The sequence below is a fragment of the Macrotis lagotis genome, chromosome 5 (assembly GCF_037893015.1).
Source record: "Macrotis lagotis isolate mMagLag1 chromosome 5, bilby.v1.9.chrom.fasta, whole genome shotgun sequence".
Classification (NCBI taxonomy): domain Eukaryota; kingdom Metazoa; phylum Chordata; class Mammalia; order Peramelemorphia; family Peramelidae; genus Macrotis; species Macrotis lagotis.
In genome coordinates this window covers 192,522,258-192,534,547 of record NC_133662.1, presented here as the reverse complement: position 1 = coordinate 192,534,547, position 12,290 = coordinate 192,522,258, and the positions used below count along the sequence as shown (strand labels likewise).

The 12,290-nt window shown below is 41.3% G+C and overlaps 1 protein-coding gene across 3 annotated transcripts in view; it reads right to left on the bottom strand.

Moving 5' to 3' along the window:
- Positions 1 to 12,009, bottom strand: part of FNBP1L (formin binding protein 1 like) — a 106,354-nt gene extending 94,345 nt beyond the window's left edge. For all 3 annotated transcript variants that reach the window (XM_074188193.1, XM_074188192.1, XM_074188191.1), the window contains exon 1: positions 11,767 to 12,009. In XM_074188193.1, the coding sequence (XP_074044294.1) occupies positions 11,767 to 11,790 (24 nt within the window). In that variant the 5' untranslated portion in view covers positions 11,791 to 12,009. The remainder of the gene's footprint in view (positions 1 to 11,766) is intronic.
- Positions 12,010 to 12,290: the final 281 nt, after the last annotated feature.

The window sequence follows — 12,290 nt, the reverse complement described above, 5'->3', positions numbered from 1 at the left end:
AGCCAAATGTTCCCTTTTTTCTAACAATGCAAAGACTTTAAAAATCACCATTTAAAAAAAAAGACTAGTTAAGTCTTCATCTTTAACAGTACAGGCAAAGTTCTCAGGCTTAAAACTAATATATATAGGAAAATGTCACACTAAGAGATATAAATCACATTTCCAATTTATTATATACAATAGCTCCCTATGGTTAGACTATATTAATAATATCTATATTTTCAAAAATTAAACTATTTCAGCAAGGTATCTGAAAATTCCAAATGTAATTTAAAGATAAAATTTTCATAATTAATGTCTTCTCACTTCTTGGAAAGAAGAACAAAATAATTATTAAAACTATGAAAATCTAAATAAGTATATACACTTTTTTAATTTTAAAAAATCAATATATATTGTCAAGGACAAATGAGACCAAATTCCTGACCTAAGTAAAAAGTACAAAAGATCAAAAGACATTGCATTTAAAACATAAATGGCTAAACAATTACCCAACAGAGTTTGTAATCTTACATCACCAATAAAGAATTATCATATTACTGTTCTTCTTGGATCAAAATTGAGGGAAAAAAAACAGCCAAAATTTCTTCTTTTTTGGTTTCATGAAACAAAACACTAATTTTTAGTTGTCTCAATAAGCTATCACAACAAAAGCTACTCCCAAATTTATAGAAGGTAGTATCAAATATTAACTACTGGCAAAAATCTGCTACCTTTTTTTTCTTTATCATTCTGTATTTCCCTCTTCTCCCAACTCTCTAAGAAACTATGAACTATGTGGCTGATTACCAAAACACAGTTGCTAAGTAAGAGTTTTGCATTACCTGGTATTCTCCTATGGCAGGCAACACAAAAGTCTGAGCATTGTCACCATGGCAACTTCCTGATCAGATCATTGTAGAGTTAAGTATTTTCAGCACAATTTAAAAAATTACGTAAGTATACTATATGTAATTTTTTGCAAAATTACAGTTACACTTCATTATTCCTGTTCATGAATTCTTCAAGGTGCTATAAATATCAACCTGAAAATTTCATCAAATACTATTCTAATCATGGTGTGGTGGTGACCCTAATTCAAATAGGCTTGTCAATGAAGCATACTTTATGTACTTTCCAAATTAGAAAGTATTAGTATTAATGATGGAAGAGTAGAAGCCTAAATTTGAGACTCATCACCACTCATCTATTACCGCTCAGAGGTTTCCAAAGCAGGAACCTTGATCTGTCCCTAAGTCAAACAATCAATGTGAGAAGAAGATGAGTTCATTTCATCTCCTTTCCATAGTGGAATGTCTTCAATACCATCACACTTGCCCTTATTCCTCAATCTCTCCTCAGTGAACACTCCTATTGGAGCTCATTGGCAGGTGCCACCCTTGCCCCTGACTCTCTCCCCAATCATCTTCTAGCTGAGGCAGGTGACCTTAGAGGGAAAAGTTCAAGAGGCAGTGACTGGTAGAAACTTTGTTTTTCTCTTTTTTTTTAATTTCAGGTGGGAAAGAGTAAACTCTTATTACCCACTTACCTGAACAACAGCAATAGTCTGCTAGTCTCCAGCTTCAAGTCTCTCTCTCCCCTATCCAAAATATCCTCCACAGAGCTGGTGAGGTGATTGATTAGGACAAAGTAAAGACTCCAGGATCGATAATCTTACCCTATTTTTAATTTCATTTTTTTTGTAAGTTTTAAAACATGCATAAGTATGCACAGTGTAGAGGAATGTGTAGAAATAAATATACATATATTGTAAGCCATGTTCAAAGGCAGCACACATTCAGGATATATTAATATACTAGTGACATAGGTAGAGTACCTTATCACAATATATACTAAGGTATAGAGGGGTCTTGATCAATCAAATTACAGATGCTTCATCCACTGGAGTAAGAGGAATCCTGACAACCTGCTGAAACCCATTCAAGGTGGGCAGCCTTCCAGCCTTCTCCTCAGGTTCTTTAGTCACAACTGCCTAAAGTATTCAAGAAGATGAAAGAATAAAGAAAATGATGACCTGGCCAATGAGGCATCCTTCTTTGAGCTTTTAACAAATTCAAACACCTTCAGCAGTTCTATATTACATGTCAGGCACTGATGCCTGGACAAAAATGAAAAACTGAACAACCTCTGCTCAAGGAGATTAGAATCTAACAAGGGGGTCTATGACATATACAAATATAATACAAAATAAAATGCATGAAAGCCAAAGGAAAGTTTTAGGAGGTTTCAATGGAGATGGCACCCAAGCAGGGACTTAAAGAACAGATTTCAAAACATTGAGGAACCCAGATATAGAGATTCAAAGTTCTAAAGAAACATCAGGCTCTAATTCAACCTCATTTTATAGATGAGGAAACTGAGGCCCACAGAAGTTAAGTGAATTGCCCAAGGTCACAAAGGTTTGAAGTGATCAAGTCAGGACTAGAACTCAATTCCTCTGACTCCAAAGTCAGTGGGTTTTTTTTTGGGGGGGGGGGGTTAGGGTTTTTTTTGCAAGGCAAACGGGGTTAAGTGGCTTGCCCAAGGCCACATAGCTAGGTAATTATTAAGTGTCTGAGACCGGATTTGAACCCAGGTACTCCTGACTCCAGGGCCGCTGCTTTATCCACTATGCCACCTAGCCGCCCCATGTCAGTGGATTTTTTGAAACACTTTTCTACTTTACCTCCTTCCTGAGCAGAGGAGACAAACAATATGATAGAAGAACAGATATCAAATAGTCCAGTTTAGATGTAACAGAAGAGTAAATGGAATATAAACTAAGACCTATATATTTGGAAAGCTATTTTAGTATCAACCAAACAGATGGTTTGAAAGGGCTAGGACTGGAAATAGGGATAGCAAGGCTACAAATGCAAAAGAGCCTGGATCATAGTAGCAATGTAAGGGGGAATAATAATGCAAAAGGTACAGACAAGGTTGAATTAACCAACCATAGCAAGTAATTTTTGGGGGGGTGGGAAAGAGTTCAAATGTCTTCAAGAGTTAAATTTGGGTCTTAAATTGAGGATGGAAACCAATGTCTTTCTCTTCTCTTTTATTTATTTATTCAACTCTCCTTAAGAGTTGAAAAAAAATCACTGAATATCTTTAAATTTGAGAGTTAGTTTCTGGACCCAAACAAATATTGCAAATATCTGTTAAATATAGGTTAAAAGAAGCTTCAAAGAAATACTCAGATGATTTTTGAAAATATAATTTTATGACTTAAAAATTTGGCAAATTATTTCCTATCAATGTTGAAGTCAATTCTTCAAAAATATTCTTAAAAATTTATGATATTTCAAAATAAATTTCCTTTACAACAATGAATATTTCAACTTTTGAGTCTAAAATTTAGAAAAGAGAATTCCACTGAGCTGTCAAAACAACATAAGGCATTTTCCTACTAAAGGCAAAAATAAAACAATGGTACAATAACTTGATGTGTAATTAATTATTGCCTCATGGAGGAGGAGAAGCTTAAACAACAGGGAGGTGGTATTAAACAAGTAGCACTTTATCTCATATAAACATAATAGTCTAAGAAAGCAAAAGCATAAATCACCGAATAATGCTAACAGTTTAACCTCAAGACCTCAATGAGTAGCATATCCAGCAGTGTCCTGTGCAAGCAGGGAACTTAAATGTTTGTGGAATGATATGCTGAGATTCTGCAGCAGAAGACTCTGCCAAATGATTCTAGACTAGCAATGCAATTAAGTTCAACAAACATTATATCTACAAAGTACTGAGGCACTGAATTCTCTACCTTTCTGAAGTAATGTGTGCTATGCTACAAAAGTAAACCCTCCTTCTACCACCAGAAGATAAAGGGGATAAATTAAATTCTCCTATAGTCACAAACTGACAGTATTTGAGTATTGAAATAAATATTAGCATATAGTAAGGGTAAGCAACCTGCAACATGTAGCCACTAAAGAGTCTTGAATAAAAAAGACATCTTCAAGGAATAGAAAAATGAGCAAGTCAACTGTTAAGGCCAAGAGATGACGTCCAGAGTTATGTGCCAGCGATCCTGTCCTAATTGGGACTTGCAGTAAGATATGGATAAGGGTCAGACAAGATAGGTAGGAAAGTATGGGCTTTAATCTGTATCACTGAGGGAAACTTCTAATGGATTAAAACACTGATTCATTTGAATATTTAAATACACTAGCCAGCACTAATTAATAGAATTCATTCCTTTAGCAATGACTGGGTGGGTCAGAAGAACCAACCTGTTCTCATCTTAATACTGCTGCTCATCAAACCACCACTTTCTCTTAACAGTCTATGCTGCTACATTCTAATCTCCAGTGTATCACTATAACTATAATCTATCCTCCTTCCTTAATTCCTGGCTCAATCTTTCCATTGCTTGTCACACAACTAGCAAGTGTTTGAATAGAATTCAAACTTAGTCTAGTCAGCATACTAGACTACCAGTCAATTTAGAAAGATATGTAATAAGATAGATCCAAAGGAAAGCAATAGAAGAATACAATTGTGCTGGCACAATTCTGAAAGAACAGTGTCAGCAGAGTTAAACTGTAGAATGACCTAAGGCTAGCAAGAAAATAGGACACTAAATAGAGTTTGGGTTTGATTTGGGTTTTATTGTTATTGTAGTTGTTTTTAAACTCCAGGGCAAGGAAGGAGGATAGAAAAAGGATTTAATTGGCTAGCAATCTGGGGTGGAAAAAGCAATGCTAACTGACATTAGGTTCTGCCAAAGCTTTTGTCTGCCAAAGAGAATAACCTTTGGACCAAAAGGAGAACCAAAAAAGACTTAACACAGAGTTGAAACCGAAGATAAGTAAGAAGTTAACAAGGAGAGATGAATTCAAGTCACCTGGCTGAGATGCACAACACTGTCAAGGACTTAAAGAGCTGAAAAAAATCTAACTACTGAGCCAGGATCCAATCATGAAGCAAAAGTGAGGGGGAAAAAAAAAGAGTAGTTATCACAAATCTGAAGATGAGAATGCATTATTCTGAGTTTCAAAAGGGGGTTAAAGCCCACAAACAATTGGCAAACAACCTTAAGTTCTATTTCTTTGAAAATTCCAAAACAAGATATAGAAAAGGAAACTGCAAATACAAAGAATCAGTATAGCGTAAGAATAGTTCATATCCTATTAATTTTATTTTCTTTCCTGAAAAGTACTAAACTGACAGATCCCTGGGAAATACTGTAACTATAGAAAACACATAGTAATAACTAAAGGGGATCCACACTAAAATTTTAGCAAAGAGCGTAATTCATTAATTACTTGTGGAATAATGAAGAGTTAGACAATAGCACAAGTAGATTTATTTGGAAGTGGTCAATGCATAGATGCCCTACATGTACTCTTCATCCAATTCTATTCCCTTCTTGTCCCTTCTATCAAGCCCTCTATCTCCAACCTCTAACCTCTCCCAATCTTCTTCCCTGCCTCCCCATATCCTTAAAAAAAATCCCTAGACTCCATCATATCATCAAGCTATTGTCCTATCCTCTCTCAAACTCCTAGATAAAGCTATCATACGCTTTTCATTTCACTTCCTCATCCTCTAAAAGCATTCTCTTACCAACTCTTTGCTGGATTGGGCTTTCACTCGCATCACTTACCAATTACTCCAAAATTATCAATGATTTCCCAACTGTCAGATGTTAAGGTTGAGCCCTCATTATTCTTGATCTATGCTATTTGACACTGCTGACCACTAGCTCCAACTCTGAGTTTTCATGACCTCTGAAATATTAAAGGATCATATATCTTAAGCTGAAAGTAACCTCAGGAGCCATCTAGGCTGATCCCTCATTTTCTAAAAATGAAGAAACTAAGACCCAGAAAGGCACTTGGATCCCACCAGTCTAACCATGCCATCTCAATCTCCTTTGCTGGCTCAACATACTCCCAACTGTGGATGGATATGAAAGCTCTATCTTAACCTTCCCTTCCCCCATCTTCTCTCTTAACACAGTCTTAGTGATATCATCAGTTCCATTCATTTAATTACCATCTCTGTACAGATGATTTAGATTTATATATTCAACCCCCCCATTGATCTTCTGAGTTTCAAGTACCAAATCACTAACAGGTGCTTCCACCTGAATGTCTCAGAGACATCTCAAACTCAACAAGTCCAATATAAAACTCATTAATTTTCCCTCAAAATTCACCCCATTCCAAAGGCCCTACCATGCTTCTAATTTCAAGTTTATAACCTTGGCATCATCTTTGACTCTTCATTTTCCCCCTCACTCCATTATATCCAGTTGTCAAATCTTGCTATTTCTGCTCTATGTATACAACCTGCATGTTATCTGCTTTTCTCTTTATCACCAGCACATAGCAGGACCTTCAAAAACACTAGCTGACTGACTGCCATATATTGGGTTGTTTTCCTATGTAGACTGATCAATTTTTTTTTAAAAAAGGCATTGTGCTAAACACTAAAGATACAAATAAAATGGCAAAACAGTTCTTCCTCTCAAGTTCACATACTAACAGGAGATAACACTTAAAGAAGGTTTCAACGGAAAGTCAAATGGAGCACCGGCTCTGGAGTCAGGAGTACCTGGGTTCAAATCCAACCTCAGACACTTAATAATTACCTAGCTGTGTGGCCTTGGGCAAGCCACTTAACCCCATTTGCCTTGCAAAAACCTAAAAACAAACAAAAAAATAAAAAAATCACCAGATTCCAATAGTTAACTGTCGTATAGGCTAAAAGTAGGACTAGTGGCAGTAGAAGAGTAACTGCTGGTTACAAGACTCCTCCCAAGTCTATAATTCTATAATTGTGTGTCTCCATTCCACCTTACTAACTTTCTAAATGCTCAGGGGCTCCCATTCCCTCTGGACTATTCCAATACCTGATTTTTTTTAAATCAATTTGCCCAATTGCAAACAATTTTACTCTCCTCTTTCACTATGCCTAAAAACCTAAAAATACCTTCCCATAATGGTGCCAACTTCTAAAACTACTGTCCTGCCTCTCACTACCAAACTTCTAAAAAAGACTATAGTCCACAAGAGAGAAGATTCTTGTAGGAGCACCTAAGTGGTGCAGTGGATGGAGTATTGGTCTTGAAGAAAGGAGGACCTTCAACTTCAAATACTTGATACTTACTAGCAGTGTGATCTTGGGCAAGTCACTTAATCCCATTATCTCACCAAAACAAAAAAAAAAAAAGAAAGAAAACTCTGTAATGTCAAGAATCAGATTAAAATCTAACCAGGAAATATTTATCAAAATAAAAGGCAATACAACATTATTTTAATTTGTTGTTTTCTAAATCAATATGCAGCTAGAAGAAATCACTGGTCTACATTCCTTATCACCCACTCCTCCAGTTCTTGAAATCTGTAATCAGTTCTCATTACAACTAAAATCACTCTCCTAAAGGTCATGAAGGGCCTCCAACTTTCCAAATGTAATTATCTTTCTTCTCAGTTCTCATATTCCTTGAACTCTGTGAGGTATCAGAAACCAATGATCAACCCTCTCAGCCATTAAAAACTTTTCTGACAGAACCCTGTCAGTTCTCCAATCTTAAGAATAGCTATTCTAAATATCTTCTGGCTCCTCTGTGCCTCCTACCCCCTAGGTAATTCTCCAAGATGACAGCTTAAATCACCTTCCCTCCCTGCAGAGAATTCCCACATATTCCTTCCACTCCCCACCTCTCTCCGGCAGCCTCACATACACAACTACTAAGCAAGACAGCTCCACCTAGCCTTCCAAGGTCTCAAAGTCTCTTAAACTCCAGAAAGCTGTTTCAAGAGTGATAAAATAAGACTGTTGGTTCCCTTCTCTAAATCTATGATTTTATGGAAATTCAAACTTCCCTCTAAAACTTGATTCTCCTCTTGATCCCTTTTTTTTTAAATTGAGACTTTTTGCCCAATATCAAAATTTTTTTTCTCTCCCCTCATCCAAAAATAGGAAACAAAATCCCTGCCACCAACAGGTATAGTTAAGCAAAATAAATTCCCATGTTAGAAGCATTTAGGTGGCAAAGTTGATAGTCTAAGTTTGCCATCCAGAAGACCTAAGGTCAAATTAAGCCTCAGACACCAGTTATATAACCTCTCTTTGCCTCAATTTCCTCAATTATAAAATGAGGTTAATAAAAGTACCCCCCCTTAAAGTTAATTGTGAGGATCAAATGAGATATTTGCATTCTTAGCACAGTGCCCGCCATATAAATAGTAGTCATATCAATGCACTTCCCTTCCATATCAAATTCTGTTTTATTATGGCCATCAGTCCTCACCTCTCTGCCAAAAAGCATTCTTTGTCTTCATGGGTTCAGGTGATTGGCATCCACACTTGTTCAGTTTTAACACACTGCTGCTAGGGTATTACTGTCTTCCTACTTCATAAATGCCTCCCCAGGTTTCTCTGAAACTGCCTCTTTCATCATTTTCTGAGGTTCCTGGGGCACCTCTAATTCACTCAGCTTCCACTGGTTGGTCCATCAATTGATGGGCAGCCTTTAGTTTCTACTTACTTGCCACAGGGTCCAGCTGTCATTATGGAAGAGGACCAATAACATCACCAGTTGGATTTCAATGAGGATCAGCTGCACAAAGTTGTCAGCCTCACTTTCTATTCCCCAGTTATTGAAGTTCAGGGATGAGACAAAAAGCAAGACCACACTCAATGGCCCAGGAGACTCCTGGTCTGGGCAGGCTCTCAAGAGTCCCATACTCCTGGCTTCAGTCACCAGGAGCCACAGAAACAAAGTGTTCTATCTTCCCATTCTTGGGGTAGACAGCCCCCTAACTCACCAGCCAGTTTAAGGCCCCTTCGTTTTACAGGAGTGGGGTCACTGTTCATGCCACATCTTCCTGGAGCCCCTTGTGAGAGCTGGTAATAACAAGTGGATACCAAAGGGGGATGAGCAACCCTGGCACGAGAGACTAGTACTCCCTGAACACCCCATATAGCCTAACACAGAACAGGAACTATATAAATGATTATTCCTCCCCCTTTACTCTTTCTTTGATCCCTTTGGGGTATAGGTCCGCTGGTGGTATTGGAAGCCAATAAGTGTGACCCCTTTTTGTTAATAACATCTCCATCTTCCCAGGCTGCAAATTTCAAAGTCATCTTTGACTCTTCCATTTTCCTAAGCTCCCACATTCCATCAGCTGCCAAATCACAATTTGCCAATTTTCCTATCTCTTTCCCATTTGTCCTCTATTCTCCTATGAACTCCCACCAAGTCTAAACGCATTACATCTTGTGTGGATTATTGCAATGAACTGTTGAACATTTATTTCTATAGCAATTTTAAGGTATGCAAAAAGAGGCAACATGAGTAGATTAAAAAGTCTCAAACTGGGTTGAGTCTTGACTCTCACACAAACTGGTTGTATAAGGCTCTCTAACATGATGCTAGATTATCAATCAGAACTCCACTTTAGCAAAAGACAGGTATCACAGATCAAATCACGTATTCAGCAAACACCCAATTAATAATGGCATTTTTGTTGTTCACTTGAACCTGAATGTATGACCCCATATGTAATTTTTTGGTCAAAGATACTAGGGTGCTTTGCCAATTCCCTCACCAACTCATTTTATGGAGGAGGAATAATGATAATGTTTGTCCTTTGTTCTCAAAGGGACTGTGATATCAGGGAGGTGATTCCATGACAAACACATGAACTACATGTGAGTGAGGGGGGCTCTCCTGAGTCACTAGCTTCACTTTCTCCTCCAGAGCCATCTGGGTCCAGTGGTCAGATCTGAATCAGGTTGATTGGAGATGGCCCTAGATGTGGGGCCATCAGGGTTAAGTGACTTGCCCAAGGTCAGGCAGCTAGTGTCAGAGGCTGAATTAGAACTCCTGTCCTGATTTCAAGGTCAGTGCTCCATCCACTGTGAGGAAAGAGGTAAAAAAAGGTTAAGTGACTTGCCCAAAGTCACAGGAAGTGTGTTAAATTCAATTTGAAGGGGTGGCTAGGTGGTATAGTGGATAAAGCACTGGCCCTGGAGTCAGGAGTACCTGGGTTCAAATCTGGTCTCAGACACTTAATAATGACCTAGCTGTGTGGCCTTGGGCGAGCCACTTAACCCCATTTGCCTTGCAAAAACCTAAAAAAAAAAATTCAATTTGAACTGAGGTCTTCCTTACTCCAACTCCCTTGCTCTATCCACTGTACCACCTAGCTACCTCTAATAAAGGTATTAGACTTGGGTTAATTCATCACTAAGTGGTTCTACTAAGTCTCAGTTTTTATAAATAATAGCTTTATAGAGGGTGGCTAGGTGGTACAGTGGATAGAGCACTGGCCCTGGAGTCAGGAGTACCTGAGTTTAAGTCTGGCCTCAGACACTTAATAATTACCTACCTATGTGGTCTTGGGCAAGTCACTTAACCACTGCCTTGCAAAAAAAAAAAACTAAAAAAAAATACCTTTATAATCAAATCAAATACACATATCCAAGAAAGAATATAGTCTAGTCCCACTTCATGCTGCAAAACACTCCAACCAACTCAATTTTTAGAATGTCATTCTAAGAATTACAAATAAGACTGCTTATGAATCTAAAATTTCCAAGAACATTTTCTAAAATTCAGTCTTCTTAAGGGCATGAAAATCATCATGTGTTTCCATTACGTCCCAGGCAGGAGTAAAATAAATTTCTCAGAACCATCTCACTCTATAATTTCATTTGTAAAAGTCATGATTCAAAAAACCTGAAAGGAAATTCTAGTAAAGTGGAATACCACGTTCTATTTTACATAGTTTACAGAACTGAACAATCAGCTAGTCAAAAATTGTTTCAACCTATCCTCAGACCATCAAAGCTTTGAAAAAACGAACTGTTTTGCATACTAATGGATTATGCAATTAAAGTTTATTTCTCTCTTCCGAATTTATTTCATTTTACTGTCAGCACGGTTCAAGAAAGAAAAATGTTACACAATTGTACTGCAACACAAAGTCGTTTTTCAATTATAAAAGGAAGTGTAAATTGTAATTTTTCATTTTGCAGAAAAAGCTAATCAAAACCAGAATTCTGTTCAACAGGCTAAAAGTTCAACAGGTTGTTTGGGGGAAGAGAAAGGAAAAATATATTATTAACGAAAATCCTTTTAAGAAAAACTTTAAATGTGGGCCAAAATGCTTGGTTACCTTTTCTTTTAAAAATAAAATTCGAAAGGAAAGCAATCGGGGCGCCCCAGGGGGCTGCGCTGCTCCTTACGGGTTTTCTCGGTGTAGACCGTCTGCACCTGGGGGGGGCGCGGCTGGAGGGAACTAAGTCTCGGGAGAGCCGGGGCGGCCCGAACCCGGGACCCCGGCGGCCCGGGCGGCCCAGGTGGGGGCGCGAGGGGCGGGGCCGCCCGCCCCCCGCCCCGCAGGAGCCCCCGCGCGCACCTTGGCCCCCGCCCCGCCCCCCGGGAAGGCGGCTCCGCCGCGCCCCACCCGGCCCCGCCCCGGGGGGCGCTGGCCCGGGCCGCGGGGTCCGGTTCGCCTCGGAGGGCGGCGGCGGCCCGGGCCCGGGAGGCCGAGGCTGGGGGCGTGGCGGCCTCGGAACAAAGCCGCGCGCCCCGCCGCCCCGCCGCGCCCCCCGCCGCGCCCCCTACCTGGCCGGGGGCTCCTCCGGGACAATGGGGCCCCGCCCCGCCCCTCCGCCCGGCCCGGGTACAAAGCAGCGGGGCCGGGCCGGGGGCGCACAGGACCCGGCCCCGCGGCCGCAGCCACACAAAGGGCCGGCCCCCGGCGGCCGCCCCGCGGCGCAGGGAGGACTTGGGGGCCCCGCGCCCGCACTCACCCACAGCTCCGTGCCCCAGCTCATGGCGGCGCCTCGGGCGGGCCGGGCCGGGCCGGGGGCTCCGCTGCGCTGGGTCCTGCTGGCTCCGGCTCCCCGGGAGAGTGAGGCGCAGGGCGGGAGCGGCCAGACTGGAGCCGCCGCCCCGCCTCCTGGAGTCGGGGGGCGGGGGCGCCGCGGTGCACGCCGGGACGGGGAGGGCCCCGCAGCCCGGACCCCCGCGCCCCTCCTCGCGGCCGGAGCCGCCCGTTGGCGCGACCCCCTCGAGCGCCGCCCGTTAGGGGCGCCGGGCCCGCGGGCTGGGGGCGGCCGCGCGGCGGGGGCCGCGCCCAGCCCCCCGGGGGGCTTTCCCGTGCGGGAGCCCCCCGCGGCTGGGCCAGCGCCGCCCGCCTCCAGAAAATTGCTCCTAGAATACTCGGAACCTGGACTGACCCCCGGGTTGTGGCTCGGGGGTCTCCTCCCCCCTCCCACCCCCACAAGCCCCACAGGTCCTCTTTCCAGGGGGCTCTTGGACTCACAAAGCATTT